The 27,854-nt window shown below is 35.8% G+C and overlaps 1 protein-coding gene across 1 annotated transcript in view; it reads left to right on the forward strand.

The window, feature by feature from the left end:
* The window catches only part of LOC134796972 (protein O-mannosyl-transferase TMTC2), a 120,303-nt gene that overhangs the window by 40,860 nt on the left and 51,589 nt on the right, over positions 1-27,854 (forward strand). The window contains exon 3 of the mRNA XM_063769168.1: positions 12,753-13,728. Within this exon, the coding sequence (XP_063625238.1) occupies positions 12,753-13,728 (976 nt within the window). The remainder of the gene's footprint in view (positions 1-12,752; positions 13,729-27,854) is intronic.

Here is a 27,854-nt window from a genome sequence, read left to right on the forward strand (position 1 = left end):
CCTGGCTCGTTTCTCCTTTTATTTTCAGAAAGTCAAAGGAAAAACTTAGAGTGACATTTAAATGGCAACTGCAGCTGCATTATTGATACGACACACAGTCCATTTCCAACGACAGCAGCACTACCTTTCATTTTACTATGGAAATTGACAATAACACCGACGCGTTCGTACTAGTAGTGCAGCTGCGGTCAGGAATGCATATTACCCATGAATGAATGTTACCCTAATGCTGCGGCCTTGACGCGGGTACTGTCACTGTCAATTTCCTTGACAAAATTAGTGACGGATTTAATGAACGTTTTAATTCCAGCAGTCACTCATTTTATCACGCCCGCGTTTAGGCCACCGCAGTAATGGCGCAACAGTATATTGCAGGCACAGGACAGCTGCGATAGAAACCCGATAACAGTATAATTGTCTTACAAATGGCCTCGATGACGTATACAACATGCTTTTTTATGAGAAGAACCTTATACAAGAAGCGGTTCTTTATTTACTCATTTCGCAAAATGTTTATTTATATTATAAAAAATCTCTAAAACAATCTAAGTAATGATTTAAATACAAACCCTGGCCTCTCGGTACGTTAAGCACCGATAGTAAGTAAGTAAGAAGCTTTTCAAAGCTTACTTACATAAAATCAACCACTAAACAATCATATACGATAATTCATTTTATTTTAGTAAGCTTTGAAAAGCTTTTTACTTAGGTACTTACTCTCGGTACTTAACGTAAGGCCAGGGTTTGTGTTGAAATCATTAGACGGTTTTAGAGGTTTATTATAATATAAGTAAAAAATTCAGCGAAATGAGTAAATAAAAAAACGCTACTCGTATAAGGTTCTTCTCATAAAAAAACATGCTGTATACGTTATCGAGGCCATTTGCAATATAATTATACTGTTATCGGGTTTCTTTCGAAGCTGTCCCGTGCCTGCAATACGGTGATTAATTTATAAACAGCTACTTTTCAAGTTTTCCTGTAAATTTGTTATAATTTTATGACTGCTACACACGAACTCGTGCGTTGCTACGTCAGGTTGTAAAGTACTTACTAATGTTTTGTCGGCCATTACAGCTTTGAGTCAAATTATTGTCTCTATCTTCATATTATCAAGATATTTTCAAGTTTATTATCTGCATTTAATAGTGTATACTGTATAACATTTATAGAATATATATAATAAATGAACTGCTTTCAATTTAAAGGCTCCTTCTTGTCGTAAATAACGCACAACAAAATAAGTCGTTAGGTACCTTTCGTTTAATTATTTTTCCTTCAACACATTTAAGTGGATTTACATAAAAAATAAGTTACTATTTGTTAAGATTTCATGGACAACTCAGAACCACTTAGGTAACTAAAATGTTGACTACTTATACCTAAATTGTTATATTAAGGCCACTAAAATAGTTTTTCTACATCTTCTGTGGGTACTTAGTTATTGATTTCTACTTTTTTCTTATCCTGCTTTCCACATCTTACACAATCTGTAGTAATATTTTAGCTTGACCATTTCTCATAGAATGCGTAGGGTTTAATTGAAGTGTCCGCGATGTTCTCGAGACATTGCGGAATACCCTTGTTTACTTTCCAAGTCGGTACAAAGCGAGCAGACTGTTGACGTTGACTGTCACGGTAAATACTGGTGTGCCTTTATTTGCCGAGCAGACCATTGAAGGGACTTAATATGCCGAATGTAGCATTTGTTAAAAGTGCAAGCGGGTATTGCAATCAAAAAACTTAAATACATCGTTGTTATGAAAAAGTACCTGCTAAGAAATGTTATGCACTTTAAACACACGATAAAACAAATTTACGAGTGTCAACAGATTTACGGGTGTCGGCGTGACTATGATGTAAGATAAGTTAGCAAAGCAGTATGATTTTCAATCCTAAATACCTACCTTGTTATTTATCATTCATCATCATCATCATATCAGCCCTTTATCGCCCACTACTGAGCATAGGCCTCTCTTCTAGTACGCCACTTGTCCCGGTCCTGAGCTAATCTCATCCAGAAGTGACCCGCAATTTTCCGGATGTCGTCCACCCAACGAGCCAACGGACGCCAGGCGCTTCTTTCATTTGAAAGCGGCCACCATTCTGTTAACATTTTAGTCCACCTGCCATCACTCTGCCTAGCAATATGTCCCGCCCAATTCCATTTTAGTTTGGTAATGACGAAACCCACGTCATGCACCTTGGTGCGGCGACGGATCTCGACATTCCTGACTTGATCTTGAAGCTTACCATTTTACCATTTACCATTGATTGTTTTTTTACCATTGAGTTATTATTACTTTAGAGAAGACATCCCAACAATGAAATTGCTGCAATCACAACCTGTACCACGTGACCAAAACGTCGTAAGCGCCGTAAAATTCATGGCGCTTATGCGTTTAGGTCGCTAGATTCTTACTTCGCTTATCTATGCATTGATGTCAAAACAACATCAACTCATGGCGCAAAATACTGGTTCTCTGTGCCGGTTCTATACATTAGTAATTAGTTCAAATGTTTTTTACCTTTCTTTGAGAGACCTCCATCTATCATTTCACAAAGTTATAATTCCATAGGTCTAAAATATTTTTTTTTTTCGTTACATGAAACTTTATAATTACCATAATTAATAATGTAAGTGACTACATGGAAAAACATAAATATTGTAATATTACGACATTTGACGTACGTGTTGCTGTCAAAAGCTGAGACGTGAAGAATGATTGAGTCGGCTGACAGCACAGCAATCCATAAATATCTATACCTACACGCGGCAAGACCGATAAACTTTCGTTCCCGGCAGACACGAATTCTCTCATAATATTATTTGCCGCTGAAAATACGTGCCTCGAATAGCACCATTTACAAACCGGGTTATAACTATAAGAATTTGAAGGTTTCATCTAAATTGGTTTTCAATCATAGGTAGTTTAGTACCCGTACCATGAGTCACTGACAGAGTCAAAACGGACATAATACGGGCTACCGTTTACGAATTATTTACGAAAAACTATAAAAAGGGACCTTTAAACTCCGCCCTACCCGTTAGCTTCACTCCCACCCTCCGGTACTTTTAATATCTTGTTTAATACACCATTCCCTACAACTATGCCAAAATACGTTTATACACATATTATTTCCCCCGTTTTTCCTTCGTTTGTTGGCCTAAAGGCAAGCTTAGGTACCTTAACATTGACATTATAATAAATATACCAGGAAAAATATCTACTTTGTATACCTATACTTGATATTTCTATGAGATTACACTAAATACACCTTTCAAATACAAAATAGGTTGCGCAGATTAGTTAGCCGATTTGCCGTTAAAAGAACTCACACTAAGGTGTATTCGGGTATTACCGAATGTCGGATAATTCCGAAATTCAGATGAAAATCACCCTTAATTCCATCATAATAAAAGTCTCTTTCGGAATTATCCGACAGTTTTCGACATTCGGAATTACCCGAGTAAACCTTATATCGTTTTTATTATTATTATATATTATATACTTTAACATATTTTCGATCATTTTGTCTGCTATAAAAGTCCTAACTAAAAGAAATCCTAAAATGTGATTGGTGACGGTTGTCCACCTCGCGGTATGCGTGATTCTTTTGCTGTTCCTGTGACGCCTTATCCGCCTTATTAGACGCCTCATCACATACCTAGACCACGAGGATGACCTTTTTAGGGTTCCGTACCCAAAGGGTAAAACGGGACCCTATTACTAAGACTTCGCTGTCCGTCCGTCCGTCCGTCCGTCCGTCCGTCCGTCCGTCCGTCCGTCCGTCCGTCCGTCCGTCCGTCCGTCTGTCACCAGGCTGTATCTCACGAACCGTGATAGCTAGACAGTTGAAATTTTCACAGATGATGTATTTCTGTTGCCGCTATAACAACAAATACTAAAAACAGAATAAAATAAAGATTTAAATGGGGCTCCCATACAACAAACGTGATTTTTGACCAAAGTTAAGCAACGTCGGGAGTGGTCAGTACTTGGATGGGTGACCGTTTTTTTTTTTGCTTTTTTTTGTTTTTTTTTTTGCATTATGGTACGGAACCCTTCGTGCGCGAGTCCGACTCGCACTTGCCCGGTTTTTTTTTTCATGTAACTATCAGGTAAAGTCCTATTATATTATATTACCGTGGGTTATAACATTTTTGAAGTGAAAACTTCTTTAGCGGCGCTGTGCACTTTTTGTGATGGGGAAAAAAATTTAAACTCGCGAGAGCGTAAGACGTAAGACGTGACATCACGTGTGACGGACACGTAACGAACGTTACGTGATTTAAATGCCATCTAGTGATCCCTCTATCTGGTACTAATATAACTTGAGTACTAACAGTGATGTGCTTAGGGAGTTCAAGTAATGCGACGAAATAACGCTAGATGGCGTTAACCTCAATTATACATAGTGCTGCAGATATTTTGCACTAGATGGCGCCGTTATTCATATTTTGACGTTAGACGTAATACGCAACTAACTGTACAATGTAACTGTTACAATGTCATTGACTTTTCACTTCTGCCGACACTCCCGGAGTGCAACCCGTTGTTTTTTTTTAAATGGGATGCCTTAGTTAAGGTTACAAAAACAATGTACGTGTCTTTGTCTCTGGTAATGTGGTAGTCGGAATTAAAAAAGCTTTTTCCTGTTCCAGAGATTTCGTCATGTAGTTATGAGGGCATTAAAGTTAATGGACCCCTCGCCTCCATCGCCCACCTCGGTGACTTTATGAGTTTATGGCTAAGGTATCTCGCTGGCTACATTTTTATTTCTGACTTATTTCGTCTTTGAAAGCTTTTACTGGTTTACCCCACAAATTACCGTAATTTTACAAATTGAACATAATGTGCGGCCCCGATACTGGGTTTTTGCTGTCTGTACATATAATATAGATGTTAAATAAATATAAAACATTGCACTCGTAGGTGATGTTCATAATTAATTATAATATGTGCTTACAATGTGTTTATATTATACAGATCAATATATTCCACATCTATTGTTTGCCTGTAATAAAATAATCCACATATGTATTTAATTCTTGAATACGAACGAGCAATGTTCCGGTATTTATTTGCTCTAGGTATAACCTAATTCTGTTATAGTTATATTTTTAAGGCAACAAAAGGAAATATGTAGTTCTAAAAGTATTTAGATAAAGCCTAGCTAAATACAAGCCACGAATGTAGCGTAACCGATAAACGGCATAACGTGACAATGCATTAGCTCACGGAAATTGCTAACGTTCTCGCTACATTTCAACTCGTGGGTAAACGTCAGCGGTGGAAGGTAATTCTTACCGATACCTTTTTAGATTAGGTTGCTGAAATGATTCCAGAAAGTTTTTCACTTTAATCTAAGACACGTTTGATTACATTCGTAGCCTGGGGTTAGCATAAACAAATTTACTAAATAAATGTAACATGTGAGGAATTTCTTGAGTCATTCCGACGTTGGTTTTAATTTGTTGTCGGTACTTACGAATAAACAAAATATAAAATCAGAAGGATTTGCTTTAGATTTTGTTATAGCCGAATTAGACATTATACTCTTATGTGAATCGATGATATTGCTGCCGGAACTGAGTGGTGGCTCGTTGACAGTTTTAGCTTCAACAAAACGCTAAATACTAGTTGAATTGTTAACTAGGAAAACAAAGTAAGCATTGACTTGTTTATTAGTTGCTTTCGTCAACGATTTTTACAACTGCGTTTCGCTCGCATCGCACTCTCCGTTTCGTTTTCTCTTACTTTATTCGATTATAGTTTAAAAATCGATGATCAATGTTACCCCCAAGAATCAAAGTAACCCCTGTTTACGGAACATAAATATAAAAAAATAACGACGTTCTTTTGATGGAAAGGCCGAATGGTGTGAAAAGGCCAGTAGCCGTTGCTTTACAAGAGACTTACGAGTCGCAATACTTTGGAATAATCTTTTATATTTGTCCCTAACTCACAACATACATTATCAGTAATGGTCTAAGAGCTAACTACGGAAATAGGTTTGCAATTTATAGAGCAACGAAATCCCACTAGTTAGTGTGCCCTACTATCATTATTAATTAATCCGGGCGCCTGGCAGCTATTCAACGGTGGGTGTGACAGTGGTTGGGCAACAAAGAGGTTGTAAAAACAATTGAAGGTGTGCAATTTATAGAGGGGACCGAATTTTCACCCTTTGGGTAACGAAACACGATAAAATTTGACCCAGTAAATGAGATGACTTGGCACTTTTTCGCGCATCTTGGACGTCACCTGGCATTACATTTCCCCCAACTAAAACGCCTGGCAATGTTATATTCGAATTAAATACATAATTAGCTATTATATCACACCAAACTCAGAGCTCTATAAATTGTACACCTTCAATTTATTTGACACCTCTCACACCCACCGCTGAACAGCTGCCAGGCGCCCGAATTAATAAATAATGATAGTATGGCACACTAACTAGAGGGATTTCGTTCCTCTTTCTGTAAATTGCAAACGTTATACTATTAAGTATAACTTTACTATTGACAGTGTAGTCGAGGGTGGAAGCCCTAAACGACGGCGTTGCATGAACAAAGGATTTCCTTTGGCAGGATTGGTCCTTAAGACCCAAGGATGGATTTAAGAAGTGGAGCCACCGAGATTTTTGATGTAAATTTTTAGGGGGCGGGGGCTCTCAACTTTATCTTGATATCTATATCATTTTAGTTACTAGGCCAAGTTTGGTATCGTTTTCGTATAAATCGGGGATGCCGAATTCATTTATGATATCATTCCGGCATCATTCCGAAGTAAAAACACATAAAATATGAAAAAAAAAAACTTTTTTTTATTCCTCTTCACGTTTAAACTGCTGAACCAATTTAGTTGAAATTTGGTATAGAGATGGTTTCAGTCCCAGGGAAGAACATAGGATACTTTTAATGTCAAAAATAATCCCTAAAGGGTGTAAAAAGGGAGGTGGAAATTTGTATGGGGATTCAATAACCGCTGAACCGATTTAGATAAAATTTGGTATAGAGGTAGTTTGAGTCCCGGGGAAGATCATAGGATAGTTTTTTCCAAAAAAATCCCTTAAAAATGAAAGGTAAGGTGTAGGATTGTATGGGAAATCAATAAACGCTGAACCGATTTGGATGAAATCTATGTCTACATCTTTGATTTAGTTGAAAATGATACTAAACTTGACTTAGAACCTAAACTTAAAGAATTATTAACCTCAGACGTCGCAGACGCTTAAAAACCCCCCCACCCCCCACCTGCAACAAAAATCTGGGTGGCTCCACTTCTTAAATCCATCCTTGGGTCCTTAAACCATCCTGCCAAAGGAAATCTCTTGTTCATGCAACGCCGTGGTTGACCTTTTTATGCTCTGAGCACACACAACTAGTGCGGTGATTGGATGAAATGAAATAGGTAGGTACTTAATGAAAATCTAATGGAAGAAAATAATGACTATTAATTATTAACTACAAATTGTATAGCTTTAATGTTATTAAACTGATAATGATAAGTTTAGGTATATGAAAAAAACAGCGTGCTTACATCAGACACTTCAGACAGTTTGTTTATTTATATTTACTTTGAGAGCAGCGGGTTTAGTGTGTTTGGTCTTTAGAGTGTCGTGCCTTATGACACTGAAAAGCGATGCAGATTCGTTGCTTAAAGCCGCAGCTTTTTTCAAAAGGACTGGCAAATGAGCCGGCATTTACGAGGCGAGGATGGTAATGTCAGCCAGCCAGTAAATTTTCCAGATAAGCGCCCCTCTGACGTCTAGGCCAAGCTCGCTCGCTTATTTCATTAAGTTATTTGCTTTGACTTCAAGTTGCTGCTAGCGCAATAGTCCTTGAGCACAGCGTGGGATTCCTAAATGAACCTGAGCTGCTCATATTAGTAGGTATCTTATTAGCGTTATATTGTTTGCGCGTATCTCTTTTATTAATATACAGTCAGAACATACAACGTCATATAATTAAGCTACAGTTAAATCTAGAGAAATTAATGACAACAAACAAACAAGAAAATACCTAATGTAAAACTAAATTTTATAAAGTCTGGCTTTCATTTTCATATTTAATTAAAGCAAGCAGTAAAAGTAAATTAATATTTTTATAAAACATCTTAATGACGACTTATACCTTTCCATTTAAATCACTTTTATTTTCTATGTATAGTTAGTTTCCCTCTTTGTGTTTTTACTTTTCCAGGAATAGTAGTGACAAATTAGAGGCGAATACTGATTGAAAATTGCATAGGTACCGCATCGCAAAATCTAGGTGGTTGTGAAATAAAAGGGTGTATACGAGTAAAAGGACAAAGCACCATTCGTTTAAAAACATAAACGATTTCCATATAAACAAAATGCGTAAAGTTTTACGTCTTAATGTTGAATATATCGATACCGTTTATTTTGACAAATGTAAATGTAAGGTATATTAAGTTAAAATATATTAATTATATAATGTGTAATACAACTTTGGTTTTTAATCTTATTTTGTCGAGGTTATTCATAGTAGTAGTGACCTTTTGTCTCTCAGAGTGGTAATAGACGCTTCGCAAAGCGTGGCTTCGTCAACTTATTAGCGTGTCTCAGCTAAATTTGTAAACATATATTATTTATGTGTATATACGGTGACTAGGTGTTATTCATTCGGTTCATAATCAAACTCTGTTATTAATGTTGCAGTTCTTTGAAAATAAGGACTGGATGTTATGACATCTGGTAAAATTATGATAAAAGTTATATGTAAAGTGTTTTTCTATCAACTTGGTCACGTACTTGATTGATTGTGTGTAAAGTCTAAGACAAATTTATCAGGTGATGAAGAGGGCGCTGTACGGCTCCTTACATTGTTCGATAACCCTGGCGGTCAAAAGTAGTCGATTGTCAATTTACTTAGTGACCACAAATCTTTGTTGCAGTTTCGACTCAGTAGTCAAACTAGTGGGCACGATTTTTACTTAGACTTTAATTCTCTATTACAATCAATATCTATTTGGTTATACTGAACATAATTGTAGTTGTTGTATTAAGCTACAACTTTGATAAACAGATTGAACAACAATTAATCTTTGTTCGAGAAGAACTCATCCCAATTCCCAAAAGTGAGAAAAGGATCATCTATAATTCAGTTTCCCTGCTCCGATTGAACTAATTTCGCCCGTCAAGTTGCGCGGAGAGCGCTTACCACCTACGAGGCCGATGGTGGCGTAAATTGTGCTGGAAATCCGAACCGGCGTCGTTAGTTCTGAGGGTTTCCCCTGGGCTACACCGGGTAGGGGACGCGGTACCTTCATAAATCTTTTCCACGAGCTTCCCCAACTAACAAGCCAGCACCTTCCGACTCGCTATCGAAACCCTACACTAAATAATCCTACAAACTTTCATAATAACGCCACTTTAAATAGATTGTAATAACTAATCGTGTTTTCGTATGAATCATTATATACGTATTTAGAGTAGGGGTTGACAGTAGGTGCTTCTGGTAATTTAATAATCTAAAGGGACGTTTCCACGCGGCTGTAAATCAATTTTATCGTGCGCCTTCATTGAGGATTAACATTATTACACTTCTCAGATGATATTACACCACTCATGGTAACTGTTATATCTCATATCACTAAGTTATTAATTAAACTCGTATTTTGCCTAGAGCACATGCATGTATAAATACGCAATTATACGCACAAAATTATTACAGTTAGGTAAGTATAATAATATGTATAATTATAATAATTATACAATTCTTTATGGTGCACCACATAATGAAAAAGAGAATATAGAAAAGAAGAAAAATTACAACTAGGTAGCAACAGGCGGTCTTATCGCTAAAAAGTGATCTCTTTCAGACAGCAGGAAACCAATAAATTACAACAGTGAACGAATAAGTATACTTTGAGACAAGTCTTTTTAGGGTTCCGTACCCAAAGGGTAAAACGGGACCCTATTACTAAGACTCCGCTGTCCATCCGTCCGTCCGTCCGTCTGTCACCAGGCTGTATCTTACGAACCGTGATAGCTAGACAGTTGAAATTTTCACAGATGATGTATTTCTGTTGCCGCTATAACAACAAATACTAAAAAGTACGGAACCCTCGGTGGGCGAGTCCGACTAGCACTTGTCCGATTTTTTGTTGTAGTTCCTCATAACCGTATACTTTATATGTATAGTACCTATAGATGGAAAGGGCAATTATGTAACCTGTAAACCTATGAAAATGTACCCGGCTGGTTACATAATACCTAGGGATGTAATAAAGGAAAGAAAACACAAGAGTCCACTTGATAGCTGTTTTATTTCTTCTCTCAAAACTCCTACATACCCTAAAATTACATCTTCTAGCTCAGACTGCTAACGGTAGAGCTGTTGGTTCATTAATATCTGTATTCCTACACTTAGGATAAACCACCAACAAACTAGTTGTTTAATTAAATTTTATTCAGATAATTATAACACGTAAAGTTACACCTGTTAGATACGAATATCTAATAACACTTATAATCCTATTGTAATGGTTAGGATTTACTAAAATTTCGGAACTCGTAGATACGTTTGTTCTATCTTACTCGTAATTCTATTCTTAGATAAAGTATGAATAACCCCACATCGTAGTACCTATGTAGTAGTAATAGTCTTTGTTATGACCATACACTTCACTCTATTCTCAATATTGTCATCGAATACATTGAGCTCAGTCACATCTTTTAGCGCTGTTACTCGTATTTTACTACAATTTACCTACGGCTTAGGTACAATTTAACATAATTGCTCTCCAATTTACCTATGAATAAAATTATACACATAACATATAATCACGCCTATTTCCCGGAGGGGTAGGCAGAGACCACGAATTTCTACTTGCTACGATCCTGACATACCTCTTTCGCTTCCTTCACTTTCATAACATTCCTCATACACGCTCGCCGGTTTAGGGTGCTCTTGACCTGGCCATTTTGTAGGTTTGACTTCCGCTCATAAAACTGCGACAAGTAGTTTTGACAGTCCTGTCGTAGTGTTAACTTGGCCCTAAAAAAATTCCAAGAGACTGAAACCGGTGGAAATATGAGGGTGCAAGGTCGACTACATGGCGGAATAATTAAGTCTTCACAACCAGGCTCTCTCAATTTTTGCTGAGTGTAAGAGTTATTTTAAAATCCGCCAGATACAAACAGTCCAACCAAAGAGTTTATACCTATTTATTGCACACCTATAAACTTTTTCCTCGACCTAATAATATCTCTAATGACAATAAGCTACGCATGAAACAGATAACAACATCTTAGAGATACTCGTACCTTGCCATTTGTCGCTAAGTACGGAACTGTTATAGAGGAAAATATTTTTTCTTATTTTCTACCTTGTCAGAATTATTGACAGAGGGCACTGATCACGGGAATCTTTCCTCAACTTATGCTGTGTACCATTCTTTACTAGGTACTCAGTCAAACGGTTTTTATATATTAAAACAACAAAACAACGTTTATAGACAATAAAATAAATGAATACTCACATAGGTAGTTAATTATTTATAAATGACACTTTACCAAAATTTTAAGAGTAGGTAATATGTCTCCTCGAAGATTTAAAGACGCGTTTTCATATGATCGTGTTTATTGAAAGGTTGTAAAAAATTACCATAATTCCGAAACATTGCAGCAATTTCTTTGACAGATATTAATGAATTCCTGCAGAGTGGTGATCAATCAAGTTTTGGTTTGAGCAAAATTTTCGCGGCCAGAAGTTAGGAAACATTTTGTAGGAGTATATTTTTTATGACGTGAATTGAGGGAACAATCTTCCCTAGTGCTTATGTAGGTACCAAAAAAATCTGCAATGTGGACTCTCACTCCGAGAGTAACCTACCTTAATTTTTTTTAGACTTTAAATTTTTCCTTAATTCCTATAAACAGTTGACCGATTTTTCTTATTTTTTAATTGCCTCTTTATTGCACAAAATACATCGTACATTAAAAATGAAAAACACGACTGTAGTTCAAAAGAGAACTGAAAGGCTAAAAATATTTTTAGATAAATATGTTAGTTACTTGACTTAATGAATGAAAATTTTGAGTATAAGTGTGCAGCCAGTGCAGTGTCGTAGGTACACAGCAAATACAAAAAAAATGTATTCTGTCCAATAAGTCAAATTCAGTCGAATCAATAAGGACAAACATAAGGATCGAATCACTGTACTAAAACATGGTAAATAAAATAAAAGGAAAAACATAAAATCGAAACTTATTTCAATTTAACAGGAAAAAACATATTATGTATCCTAACTTATCAGTTGTTCGAAAAACAGGGGCCCCCCTGTTGTCGGTTACATAAGTTTATTCTTTTAAGGAGCTCATTTTGAGTAACTTTTAATAGCGTGTTGTGATGAATAGTCAAAATTGTATTGCGAACCTCAGTTCTCAAGTCGTTTACAGTTGCATATGCTTTTTTTATAAATTTGATTCGTGTCATAAAAGTACAGAATGTTGTGTTGGTGGTATTAGAAATTTCCTGTATGTTTATTTATAATGACACTAAGTTTGAGGATTATAATGTTAAACAGTTATAAAAATACAATAAATACACTTTAATGGAAAATCAATCAGACAATTTAAAAACTTGGAAGTGCTCGAATTGGAATCTTGTCCAAGACCGTGAAACTTTCCTTTATTATAAAATTTGTAAAATTATAACTTACCTATTTACATACGTGAAAAAATATTTATTAAAAGTATTTTTTTGTTTGTTTCAGCAACGATGGCGGAGCGTGTGCGCACTGGGGATGGGGGGAGTGGCCTTACTGTACTGGCGGCTGCGGCTGACAGGGGCGCCTACGGCTTTCGCCACCGCCGATAACCCAGCCTCTCGCGATCCTTCGTTCCTCACCAGGACATACACATTCGCCTATCTTCCAGTGTTCAACTTCTTCCTCCTTTTATACCCATTTCACCTCAGTTTTGATTGGTCTATGGACGCCATACCACGAATAACGACCCTTTTTGATCAACGAAATATTTCTACCATAATTTTCTACGCAATTATCTCTAAAGTAACCTGGCGGGCGATAGTCACAGAATTTAAGAAACGTCAAGAAAATTCTTATAAAGAAGCAAAGTATTATAAGAAACAAAATTGTAAAAATAAGCACAAATGGAATTACAACTGCAAACAGTACAATAGACAGGAACCTATAGACAGAAAGAATTACCATGCACCTCACAAAGAAAACTCGGTTAAGCGGCAATTGTGCCCTTGCAACGGCTGTAAGCATGCGTTGACGGAAGAACACACCAGTGCATGCCGGGCCATCAATAACAACAACACAATGATGCATCACTCCGCCTGCGTGTGTCCGATGGAACACAATAAGACGAAGGTGCAGCCTGTGCATAGACAGGTTTATCGCAGCCCTCAAGTGGCCATGCTCATGTCTATAGCATTAATGGCTCTGCCGTTTATTCCGGCCAGCAATCTCCTATTCTACGTCGGATTTGTGGTTGCGGAACGAGTATTGTATATACCAAGTGTTGGATTCTGTTTATTACTTGGCCTAGGAGCTGGTGCTTTGACCCGGAGTTGGCACAAAAGTGAAACTAAGAGCAGAATATTCATGCTTACTCTGTTATTGGTGTTGTCGGCCATGTGTGGAGCTACTTTAAGAAGAAACCTCGACTGGCACGACGAAGAGAGCCTTTTTAAAAGTGCGCTGCATATAAATTCGCCAAAAGGTATGTATTTCTGTAATTCCCTCTACATACTATAGTGTTTTTCATATAAATAGCTTGGATACGGTAACAGCTGTCATCTTCATATGATTTACTTATAACCTTAGAACGCAAAATATGCAAAATATGTATTGAGATGACAGCTGCCACCGTACCCAAGCCATGTGAAAAATACTATGATATTGCTATATTCGCATAAATACCACGCCTCGATATTAAAAATAAGCCTTCGAAATCCACAACTCTTATAGTTATTTAGGTGCACGGGGATGGTTCCCCTTGCCTCTTAACGGGTGAAAGAAAAATGATGAAACTTTTTAAATAGTCAAGACCAAAATGTAATTACTTACCCAACTGAGATTGCAGTTAGTGTTGACAGCAGTATCTTTTCCAACATGAAACAGATTTATTGCTTCGGAGAGCGCCAAAGTTTTCAATTTAACGGAGGACCATCGTATTAATCTTCAGTCAACGTCGTATCAAAAATATGCTATTTCACGCCGAAATATTTGAAGTCGACAGAGCTAACATTTATGCTCTGTACCTTCCAAAGTTTGTTCACAGTTGCTCCCTCGTTACCACTCAAAACTAAGACACAATTAATTTGTTTGAGAGACAGCTACAAACTACCTGTCCACGGCGTGTTAGTAGCGTTCGCGGAGTTGGAAAGGAGGCTGCCACGGCACGCCTGTCCGTCGAGCACGCCCTCGAGTTTATAATGTATTCACTACCTCTACACAGTCGGACTCTTGACCTTTCTAGGACGCCATTAAACATGCATGTGCGAGGTCCCGCGGGACCGCCCCGGGTTTCTGTTCACATCACAAACTTTCGCCCAAAGAGAAAAGTTTGGCTTGACTGTTCTCGTTTGCCCTCACTTCTATTCATACGGTCCTCATCGAATATTGAGATGTTGTACGCCTACAGACGAATATTATATTTCAGAGTTATATTCTATTTTTACTACCCAATTAATTCACTGACTTGTAATTAGTAACTACCTATTTTAAAGATGCATAATAATGACATTCATGACATGTCCTTTTTAGCCTACTACTTCGTTACACAAAATGTATTGTTATGTTATGTAGGATTTGTCGGTGTGAGTTACTGTTTTCTTTCATTCATGAGTAATGAAATTAGGTAGGTAAACTCTTGTATGTATTGTTCGATTGGCGACCGATATTCAAAGACTGAACTCAAGCCGTTGAGTATTAATTTGGGTTTTAAATTTATTTAAGTATGTAAATATTTATGAAACAACGTGTATTGAAACACGTTGTATTGTCAAAATAAGATACACAAACATAAATCACGTAACTGAGTGTCCTTGTATACTTATACGTTGGTCCTATATTAAGACAAAAACACGCGAAACTGAGTTATCAACAGGTCCAACTTAAATTTGGCAAGGGGCGCCGCCGAATGGAAAAATCTACCTATAACTTATTCAGAAGCCACAAATATAATAAAATATGTTCCCTTGCCACAAAAACAATATTTCACCTAAATTATGACACTTTATCGAGGGGTCCCCGATCTAAAACTATCTAACTTATTTGTGATGGGTTCGAAAGAAAAAAATAAGAGGCGTGGGTCATTTTTAAAAGTTTGTGGATGTACCTCGTAGTTTCAGGACGTTCGGAATCACTTGTAAAATATTGAGTAGACGCATGTGTCAGCTGGCGCGTTAACTTATTTTCCCATGAGGATTACCCACGGTGACTAGACGGGGAACGCGAATGTAGTTGCAAAGTATGTCGCTTTCCCAGTCGAGTAATATTTGTATAGCTGAGACTTTGCTTCAGCACTCGCACTTCATCCATAAATTTATTGAAGTACAAATGCTAACAACGGTTGTCTTCATTTCGTTCGAGGTAAGATATCGGATGATATTACTGCCGTTACGAATCTATTTAAAAAGTTAGTATTTTTTTTATTTAAAAGGGGTTTTAGGTACACTATAGTGCACTATATCTAAAAAATACTTTATTTGGCCAACAGTTAATTCTCTTATTAAAAACTTCACAGTAGGTAAGCTAAAATATATTGAATTAATTAATTAATACCTTTGTCTTTAAAACCTAGATTTCGCGAGCACAGCAAATAAATAGTCTTTTAAATTGAGTTTTTTTCCACTTCGAACTGATTGAATGTGAATTTGTAATGAAAATTCACAAAATATATTATTTTTCATAATAATTAAACGCTTCTAGGCACCGACTTCAAACATATCAGTTGCTGGCACATACCTATAAAAGGGATAATATTTTATTTCGGTCGTTATCTTTTTTTAAAGGTTTTATTTTATTTAAGGAGTGATCCGGAAAAAAGTAGCAGCACATTATGTGGATTTTTCATTTTATTTTGTAATAATTTGTAAGCAGTTCATTTCTATAGTGATCTGTAGATACTATTCTTTACAATTAAATACACTCGTATTTAATACAAAAGGGTGAATTAGAGTTTACGCGTTTTATATTACATCTCTCATGACACTTTTTGAACAGTGTCTTTTGAAGGAAATTATAAGGTATTACTCATACACATCGTTTTTTGTAAAAGTTTGATAAGCGAATTAATGCATTATCAAATTATTTTTCGTTCTATATAAAACTTTTTTTATTTGCCTTCACTTTGTGGTAGTTTCATGGAATTTCTACTTTTGTATATTTGCCATTTTTACAGAGATTTGTCTTCCATAGAAAAACCTCTGTCAGAGGTTAGATTGGAGAGACTTCCTAACTACCCAAGACAAATTCCAGTTTATTGGAATAGCTTATTCGTTAGATGATGTTCTTAAAAGCATAAAAAAAGTTATGAAACTGGAACTTCATTTGTGGCATTGTAGAAAACGGTCAACAAATATTATCAAATTGTACTGTACAAAAAGTTACAAAGTACACTGCAACACAAATGGGAAAACTCAAACTATTTCATATTTATCGATATTATTTTATTTTATATTTTTACTTTATAGTATAATTAACTAAATTACAAAAAAATAAACTGCTACATAATTAGCAAAAAAAATACCATATTATTCACTGCTACTTTTTTACTGGCATTCTCAAAAGTTATTTACGGCGTTACATAAAACACTTCCTGGGTATCTTTCGATTAATAATCATGATAATTAAGCAATATTAATAGATATAATGCTTCTCAGATTATATTTAGGTCTATTATTCCTGGATCATAATATATTGGCTACTTAAGTCGATCCGACAAAATAAATTCCATTAAAGCGGTTAAATGTAACAACCCGAAACATAAATCACAAATCAAGTGTTTGCGGAGACTGTTCCCTATTACTCTATAATATATATCTTGGCAACGTCTCTTTGTTCCATTCTTCTCAAATTTACAATTTTAGTGCTGGCAAGGACGTATGCGTAGAGTAATTTCTTGGTAAAACTGTTCAAATGAACCTATTTATATACTTTAACTTTCTATTGACCTACTCGTATTAATTGTAACTTCTGTACAAGTACGTCACAAGTAACCACCAACAAGGTATTCGGAAGTCTTAATTAATGTAGGTATACAGAAATGAACAGAATGAATAACACAGTTACTATAATTATATTAACTTCTTTGTGCTAACCTAACTCAATGATTGCACTTGCACTGGGGTGGTATTGCAACCACCACCATGCAGTTTGCGTAACATGCGAAACGCAGTTAAGAGAATTCGAAGTCACAAACCGGACGAGTGCGAGTCGGACTCGCCCACCGAGAGTTCCATACGAATTTGTAGGTACATATTATTAAAAGTGTAAAAAAAATTAGGTACAAAAAGATTTGGTCATCCATACAATTAAATAATTACAAATGTATCGTTTTCTAAATACTTAGTATAGAGATTTTATCGCAAATTGGATCGAAGCATTTCGAATAGCTATTCGACTTAATAATACGTGAGTGACCCGTTAAAAATAATTTTAATATAGTATAGAGAGTCGAAATATACTTTTTTTGCGGCATCAACGGTCGTACCTTATTTACGTTAACTTAGAAGCTTGATTTTTTTTACTACTTCAAGGGACGTAGACTTACATAAGTATATATTAATGGTTTTAACTTCATCTCAATGAAGCTTCATCGCGTTCCCGAAGTAAGGTTCTTGACAGAAAGACAGACGGACAGCGAAGTGATCCTAAAAGGGTTCCGTTTCCTTTTTAGGTACAGAACCCTAAAAATCATTCAAATTAACTGGTTCTCGATATCATACGTAAAAAAACAATTTTATTCCTTGAAACGCATCATACGTGCTAAAGAGGTGAAGTAAGGTAGGTAGGTAAAGGTAGGTTGGTAATTTAAATCTGTAAAAAATATTTTTTTAATTAAACTGTCAAAACCACAGCATGCATTTATTATGCAAATTATATTTATTTTAAAGTTTTACCACACTTAAGCCTTATTTCTAACTCGACAGCTTTTGCAAAATTCAACCAAAGCTCGTGTTGGTTCGGCTACAATCTATCCAATACCTTTAAACGAGCAATTCTTGTATATTTATTTATATATATATATTTCGAGGATCTCGGAAACGGCTCTAACGATTTCGATGAAATTTGCTATATGGGGGGTTTCTAGCTAGGTCTTATCTCTGGGAAAACGCGCATTTTTGAGTTTTAGTGTTTTCCGAGCAAGCTCGGTCTTCCAGATATTTATGATTAAAACATAATAGTTTTGTCATGGCTCTTAGCTATGCCTTGTGCTCTATTAGTTCCGAACATCAAATCCAGAACAAGGGTAGCAAGGCCGTAAGATTTGTGCCTGCAAATAATAGGGCATTCAGGGTTTGCTCTGCATTGTGCTTCATACTCACTGAACGGACTTATTGTTTCCAATACAAACGAAATATAATGAATCTTATTGTAAAGTTTTGTATTCATTACATTATGCTTAGGAGTAAGGGTTTCCTTTTTTTAATAATTTAAGTGAGTATACTTACCGGATTTCCTAGAAAATTATGAAACTAATTGCATGCGAAGGCAAATAATTTTTAAATTTATTTAGATGAATTAAAACTATTTTAACGTTTCCTTTCGTTGTCAGAGATCATTTTAAAACTCAAATATACGCGATTATGTCCAGTTTTTGTAATGATTTGAAACAGCCATTATCCTTCCTACTGATATTAAGTAAGTCACTCAAATCCCTAATATGGTTCATCATAATAATGAACTTAAATGACTTATTACTTATTTAAACGATTTCTATAAATTTACATTCTAAATTAAATACATTTGCATTAGAAACGGACAAAACTACAAAGTAGTAGTTAATATCCAACTGAGCTATCCCAGTGAAAATCGGGAGTTCTGCCGAAGCCAGATGCAGCAGTTACTTCACCATTTAGCATAGCATGAATATTTTATCTCAAAATTTTAAACTGTAACTTTACTGTGGAAAGAATCACTTCATTTGGTTTCAGCTTTCGTTAAAAGTAAACTTGTGAGCCGTCGCGAAACGTTTGTAATATCTAACTTTTGTATTATATTACCTACTAATTACGAGGCACGTCATACATGTGTACCTACTAAACTGGCTAATTGCAAACCTTTACAGCAACGTCAGTTAGTCACATGTATATAGTTTTAGCGCATGATCAAATATTATCATCACAACCAACCACGACACAATTACGATGTATGTATAAAGAAGCTTCCTGCCTCAGCTTTATTCCTAGACAATATATTTAATGTTTCATTCACATTTCTTTGGTATCGTTATCAAGACGTTTTATACTTTATTTTATTATCACCAGTTTCAAATAGGTACGTAACAGTCATGTACTTGCACTAGAAGCTGACAAAACTACAAAGTAGTTGTTAATATCCATGCTCGCGCTTTCAATAAGCAGATATACAACAAATCCATGAAACATTTAATTTCCTGAAGCTATTCTATTGAACGCCGTAAATGATTATTTTAATTATATGGGGAATGGGTTTGTTAATGTACCACCTGTATTGATCAACTTTGGTTACGTCGGCGCCGCGTTAACTGGCTTGTTAAGTGCATGCAATGCTTGCATTAGGCCACCAGCCAGCTAACATTTGTTTTTAATTTGAGCCGACTTTTCAGTGTATAATGTCTGATATTTAACGGATAATCATGGAAGATATGTTATTAAAATAATAAAACTTATAGGTATATTTTTTGTTAGATACAATATAGGGTCATACAGGCGATAGGCGGTGTAAAATTATTTGTTCCTAGATGCGAAGGACTATAGAGCCTAATTTCTTGTTTTGAGTTATATTAGCTCAAACCGCTTCCGATTTATCACTATATCATATGTAAGACGTGTAGACATAAGAAAATGGCGATAATTATACCAACAAATATTCTATGAATAAGTACATTTCATAGTTCCTTCCCGCTTTATAATGAAGAAATTGAATAATTGTGTATACTTAACGTTTTATTGAAACCAAGTTTAATGTACTTAGTTTAATTCACTATCCACCACCGGCTCGATCTATTTATGAGCATAAGTCATATTACATATCTGCCGACTGAGCCACAGGTTCAGAATCACTTGCAGACAACTCCGTATCTATCAGCAACAGAATTAACTAAATTAAGAGGTGTATTCTATATTCTCATTCTAATAACAGGTTATGAATTAGATCTGGGTTAGTTATGGATTTGACCTAATTCATAGCCTATTATTAAAATCATACGCCTATAAGTATGTCGTCATTATACTCGGAGTAATCATTATATTGGAAGATTATCCAATAATTAGTGTGGTAAAAACGAATTCCTTCAAAAACATGCAGTTCTTCTACCTAGTACCTACTACATTTTTTTAAAAGATGTAATGCGAAACCAAGTCGGTTATTTTAGTCAGTGCCAGGGGGTATTAAATTTAACCGTATCAATATTAGATTAGATATTTTTATTTTTAAATACGGTAGGTAGGTACCTATAATGACTCTCTGTCTGAAATTGTTTGGAAAAATTTAACGGCTTCTCCTGAAAAGTAGCCGTTTTACAGATCCGACTCTTTTAATTGGGACCGTCGATAGGGTAATTTTTATCAATCATCATCAACATTCCGCGAAGACGAAGTCGTGGGCAGAAGCTAGTATAGCATATAGACTGAATAACATGGGGTTTTTCCTAAAAACATTTGCTTCATTTCAAATAACTTACGAATCGAATTTACTCGTTCGAAGCTAACCGAAATAACCTTTGTTATATCGAAGTCAGCGGCCTATTCAGGTCAGATTAATCAGCTAACCAGTGTACTACATATCAACCCAATCCACAAGTTCAATAGATCAGCCGTCGATATTGAAGCAAAAGGTGTACGTACCCAATAAGCCCCAGGCTTAACCGATTAGGCTACCGCCCGTGTGCCGGCAAATTCGCAGTAATAGGGAGCACCCTGTGATTGCCTTGTTTCGAACACGCCAGAGACAAATTGGATCGAGTTAGCTCTCAGTGCACGTTGCTGTCAAACAAAATGGGAACATTTTTCTGAAATTGCCATTAGGAAACGAGTCATGTAACTGCTTGACCGTTAAGTGGTGACCGTGTGGACGGCGTTATAAAATTTGTAAAATCTCCTGCGATAAAATTGCAAATAAATTTGCCTGGTTACTTAAATGTAATTAGGTACATTTAAGTACTAAACAATTATTATTTAATACTATTTTTCATCGCATTTAATTACTATTGGACTATTAATCTATCCATAGTGCTAACAATCACGATATCTCGATGTTTCTTTCCTTCTATGAACCATTTTGCGTTACATCAGCGCTGAGACTGGGTCATTACGGCACTCTTAAATACTATTCAAAAATTACAAATTAAATTTAGAGTATTGTACTTATAGTTCGAATATAAGAATAAAAATTATGCCAAACGTTAATACTTTAGATAGTTGGGTCCTAAATAAAGAGTCGAGCGCTTTATGGCCGCTAAAGACATTAAAACTCTTATACTTATATGGATGAGTGCGCCTGTAACTCTTTCCAAGTCTTGTAATAAAATTGTACCAATGTGCGTGTCAACTTTTTGACATTAAGCAGCATTGACACAGAACGATTTTGATCTATTATTTAACACTTACAGATTCCAAAATTGAATCACAAGCGTAGCGGGTGGTTGTAAAAGTGGAATCTTGAGCATTATGAGAGTTCCAAGGCACGAGGGTTAAACAAACTTTGCTACCGAGTGAAACCAAACATTTCATCACGCAAACACGAGGAAAATACTAACTGTAAAATTCAAACGAACGCTATTAAATATTAATCATTCAAAATCATCACTTTAAAGTCAATTCCAGCAGTCAACATGAGGAAACAACTCAATATTTGCAACAAATTACTTTGCCGCTCTTGTGGATAAAATTCAACTTTCTTTTAATTTTTTTAAGTAGTTTTGTTTTTGGTATTTTTTCCGGATCCGATTGTCTGTAAAAATATACATATCTATTTGATTTATGTCTTTTACATACATATATAAATTGAATTACTTATTAATATATCCCGAAATAAATCTATATTAATCAAAATTTGTTTTAAGTTTTCTTATGATATACATCAGTGTAGTTTATTTACAAAAATAACACGTGCGTGTCGAAACCTAATGGTTTTTTTCATAAATTTATTATCTAACCAGTCGAAAGAATTGAAATATATATATAAGGCTGAAAGGCTCTTCGGAAATTCCAATATGTTTGTATATCTCGTATTAACTGAAACATGATAGTCCCCAAGAGGGGTTTCCTCAAATGATTTGTGGAAGTCTTTATTGATAAATGCTACTGTTAGAATATAAATATAAGACTCACTCGTAAAAGCCCCTGAAGAGGCAATATTATCTAATATGGTTAATATTATTTTGGTAAGGTATATTTCATTTATTACAAGCTTTTACTTAACTTGACTATGTATGTTTGTACGGGTCAAATCTTGTAAATTAAATTTAACCCACTTCCCGATTTTCGATGAAGCTAAAAATTTGCACACGTGTGTAAACCGGATGACAATGTAATATTATGGTATTATGGAGCTGGTCTGATGATGGAGACAACCTCATTGTGTTTGGGGTTTTTAGAATTGTCTCGAAAAGTATTAATTGTCTGCGGAAAGAAAAGTACAGTCAGGGTTAAAAGCTTGTACCGAAAATATATTTTTTGCCAAAAACTTATTATGTACCTACATTTTTTTACGGAAGTATTTACATATTTTTTTTTACAATCCAGCTGCGTATTCGCGTCCAACTAATCCCAAAGTAAACAAGTAGTAAATTAAGTCGCGATCTAAACTTTAAACTAATTATATTACGCTTTGTTCAGGATCATATAATATTTACAAGCTCTCAAATCAAATTTTATTATTAAAAGCTTTGTACTTTTTAACAGTCAAAACCTTTGTGACAGAACTTATTGACCTAACTAACTTTATTTGTAAAATGTATAAATGTTTTCCAAACAGCCGCTGCCCACTATATTAATAACTTTTGATAAAGAAGTTCTTGAACAAGTGAAAGTAGTTAATACAAACTTATAGCGCATACGTACAGTTGCCTCAGGTAGGTACATTATAGATAGGTAGTCGTAATTGCCATGATTGTGTTCTTTATTTCTTGTAATTTTTGATATTAGAACAACTCATTGGCACTGATTTGGTAAGTATCCCTAGCAAAGAAAAACCTTTTTTTTAAACCATGATATTTTTTTACTTTTTTGTTTACGCGCGCATTATTAGATCCAAGAGTACCTATTGAATTATTACATTAAAATTAACAACATGATCAGATAAAAGTTACTATTTGTACGGTAACGCAACAGAAAAAAGTTTGCTTCCATACAAAAATGATGTGTCCCTGATTTTTGTGTGGTCTATCCGATTTGATGGATTATGTACACCATAATTATGATGTTGCGAGATACCTTGTCTTCTACCCTGGTTTACTTATTAATTCATGTTCTGTTGACAACACTACTACATCTAGCTTATTGTTTGAGCTAAGTACATAGTTGATAGATGTAACAAAATTAAGTGCATTCTGATTAATTGGAAAGCAAATGCGGCTTCAGAAATGCATGTATGTACTTGTGACTATAACAGGAAGAAAAGATGAAGAACTTTCTATGAGAAGGGTTCTTAAAAGCATTTTTTTAAAGGTTACTTGTATTGTTAAAATCCGTATAGGACTTACATTTTCTAAAAGTAGGTACTAATCTTAGCCAGAAAACAGATTTTACTAAAATATCACTTGTGTTACTCGTATCATCCCTACTATAATATTATTAATTCAAAAGTAAGTCTGTCTGTCTGTTACCTCTTCACGCTTAAATCGCTGAACCGATGTAGATTAAATTTAGTATAAAGATAGTATGAGGCCCGAAGGCGGATATAGGATAGTCGTTATCAATCATCATCATCTCACGCAGACGTAGTCACAGACAGAAGTTAGCTATGTTATATCTTAAGGAATCGAGTAATGCATTATTATCCTCTAGCCTAATCAAGATAAAAGGTTGTTGAGAACTCTTTATCTGGTCAGAGTGTAGCGTCTAATCGATTAAGCTCGGGTGTTATCGAGTCCATCTGGTCGGCCGTGGAGCTAGCAGTTCCGCTCCGAGCGCTCTGAGTGTGAACGTGTTGATTGTTGCTGTGTTATTGTTTACGGTACGCGGTGCTAAAATATTTACAATGGTGCAATGTAAAAAGTGTAAATTGTTTGTATCGACTGCCAAGGAAGATACCATCAAGTGTAAAGGTGGATGTGATGGAATTTTGCATAAGAAATGTGCGCGTAAGGTGGGCCAAAAAGATCTTTGCGAAGATTGTGGAAATAAAGGTTCTCCTACAATGCCTAGAATTTCATTGGAACCTGGAAACGTTACGGTGGAGGCTCTGCTGAAGGAGGTAAACAAAAAGCTCGAAGTAGTCTTCAATATCGAAAATAAATTGCAGGAGATGTCAGATCGGATAGATTTGTATTCAGAACGGTATGGGGAGCTGGTCGAGTTCAAAGAAAGAGCAGAGAATAAAATTACCGCGTTAGAGAGGAAAAATGTTTATTTACAAAAGTGCAACGCAGCCCTGGAGGAAAGAGTAGAGTTGCTCGAACAAAAAGAGAAAGAGAAAGTAATTGAGTTGGCTTGCGTGGACGAGATCGAACATGAAAAACTAGACGAAGTAGTAGCATCTATTGCCCAAAAGCTTGATCTAGAAACCGAGGACATTGAGCAGGTCCGGAGAGTGGGTGCCCCAAAAAAGAAGGTAGACTCAGAACTCGGCGATAAGCAGGCGCGCGCGCGGCCGATCGTTGTTACCATGCGCACTAAGGCAGCCCGGGACCAATGGATAAACAAGCGTAAGACTCGTCTCACTAACGGCGCAGTTTTTGGTAATAACAATCAAAAAAGGATCTATATCAATGAGGATATGACTAAGTTCAAACGCCAATTATTTTGGTCCGCTAAAAACCAGCTAAAACCTACGTACAGTTATGTGTGGTTCCAGAAGTCTAACATATTAGTAAAGAAGAGTGAGTCAGAAAAGAAAATTTATAATATAAGAAGCGAAGAGGATATCAAATCCCTAATTGAAAACATTGGAAATACCACAGAGTAAACAGTATAATACATAAACAGGTGCCGTTATTGAGCGCGTACACACTACTTGATTTTTAATTACATATTATAATAAGTTATATATGAACAGTGCATTCGATTTCTTAGATGAGGATATCGAATATACTAGATACGACAGTACAACACTATGGAGTGATAGTATTAAAAATAAAACGAAAGAGTTAGATATTATACACTTAAATATTAGGTCACTTAGAAAGCAGTTTGGAGAGCTCCTTGTATTACTGAAGCAATGTGATGAAAAAATTGACTTGCTTATATTATCAGAAGTAAATGTTAAAGAAGAAGAACTGTCATTTTATTCAATACCTGGATATAATCTGCATTCTAATACGAGAGAAGAAAGTAGAGGAGGAGGATTGCTGATATATGCGAATAATAACCTCGATTTTACTGCGGATAAAAGGGATATTACATCATCGGAAATGTTACATGGGAAGTTGAAGATCGAAGATAAAATAGTACATGTTTTCTCTTTTTATAGACCGCCTAAAAATAACAAGATAAGGTTTGTGGAGGAAGTCAGATACCTACTCAAACAGATTCCCCCTAATGAGGACGTAATCGTGATCGGGGATATGAATTTAGATATATCAAGCGACGATATGAATACCATTATTACAAGTTATAAAACCATGTTGTGTGAATACGGTCTCCAGTGCGCTATACCGTCGACGGAGATAACGCGCGAGGCGATCGTAGATGGAAGGCTGCAGTCGTCGTGTATCGATCATGCGTGGGTGCGAAGGCGCAGTGTATCGCGCGCCGTCGCCGCGCACATGCTTACCTGCAAGTTGTCCGACCACCACATCATAGGGATACGGCTAGACTTAGTTACAAGCGATAATGACCCGAATGTGCGTGCGTATAGGTATGCATTGAATAACCGTAAAATTATAGAACAGCTGAAAATAATAAATTGGTCTGAGTTGTTAACAATCGACTGTCCCTTGATTCTATATGAAAAAATATGTTCTGTTTTTAGCAACATCTATAATGAGTCATTAACTGAATGTAAACAGGAAAATAAAAGAGTAACACAACCATGGATAAATAAAAGATTAGAAAGCATGATTGCGCAGAGGGATACATTATTTAGAATTTGGAAATGTAATCCTAAAAATATGAATTTGAGACTAGAATATACGCGATACCGAAATAAATTAAACAAAATTATAAATGTTGCTAAGAATAAATACAGACAAAATGAAATTGTAAAATGTGAGGGTGATTTTCGAAAAATATGGGGCAAAATTAATAATTGGATAGGTCGAGTTAAGGGGAATGTAGACAGCACAATAATGAAATATCTGGGAAAAACTAATAATGTGGAAAGTATCTGTAATCAGTTTTCAAGTACTTTTACACAGGAAATTGTAGAAATAAAACACAACTGCGATCAAAAGTTCTTAAATAGAAACTCCTATGTGAACGAGAGTGATGTGTCTTTTAAATTCAAAAATGTAAATGGCAGCGATGTCGAAAAAATAATTGACAAATTGAGTTATGGGAAAGCACCTGGCATAGATAAAATAAGAGTGCAGGATATAAAAAGTGTTAAAAAGGACTTAAGTATAATTTTGGCTAAGTTTATTAATCTGTGTTTGTCAAAAGGCCTATACCCCGATCAATTAAAAAAATCTATAATTAGGCCAATTTACAAGCAAGGCTCCCATTTAGACTATACAAATTATAGGCCAATTGCTATTTTGCCTGTAATAAATAAAATAGTGGAAAAAGTTGTGGTAGGACAAGTGAGCACTTTTTTAGAAAATTTCAATATAATATCGCAAGCGCAGCATGGTTTCAGGAAGGGACGTAGTACCGCTACAGCCTTGACCCAGTTCTCTAATTATGTAAACAAGAGCCTTGACGGCGGACAACAGGTATTTGCTTTGTTTATTGATTATAAAAAAGCATTCGACACGCTGGACCACGAGCAGCTGTTGCAGGCAATGGATGAATGTGGCATCAGAGGACCCACGAAACAATGGTTCCGCGAATACCTAAACAACAGGACCCTGCGCACGGCCATCAACGGGGAGTCGGGTACCGACGCGCACGTCGCTCTCGGTGTGCCGACCGGTTCTGTATATGGGCCGGTCGGGTACATCATGCATGTGAACAGCGTGTCGAATGTAGTCCAAAACTGCACAGTCTACATGTACGCGGATGACATGTGCCTGTTGTTCGCCGGCAAGGACGTCGCAGACATGGTGAGTAAGGTGCAGGTGGATTTTGAGAATGTTACTAAATGGGCCCATGACAATGGAATAATTTTGAATTTAAATAAAACTAAATGTATGCATATATTTTCTCCGTACAACAAGATAGCCAAAAATGTAAAGGCATGTGAAATTAATGTCGTAGGACATTCATATGAATGTTTACATAAAAATAAAAATAATTGCACTTGTAATAAATTAGAAGTAGTTGAGGAATTTAAGTATCTGGGATTACTAATAGATAAACATTTCAATTTCAAACTTCA

The sequence above is a fragment of the Cydia splendana genome, chromosome 1, assembly GCF_910591565.1.
Source record: "Cydia splendana chromosome 1, ilCydSple1.2, whole genome shotgun sequence".
In the NCBI taxonomy this organism is placed as follows: domain Eukaryota; kingdom Metazoa; phylum Arthropoda; class Insecta; order Lepidoptera; family Tortricidae; genus Cydia; species Cydia splendana.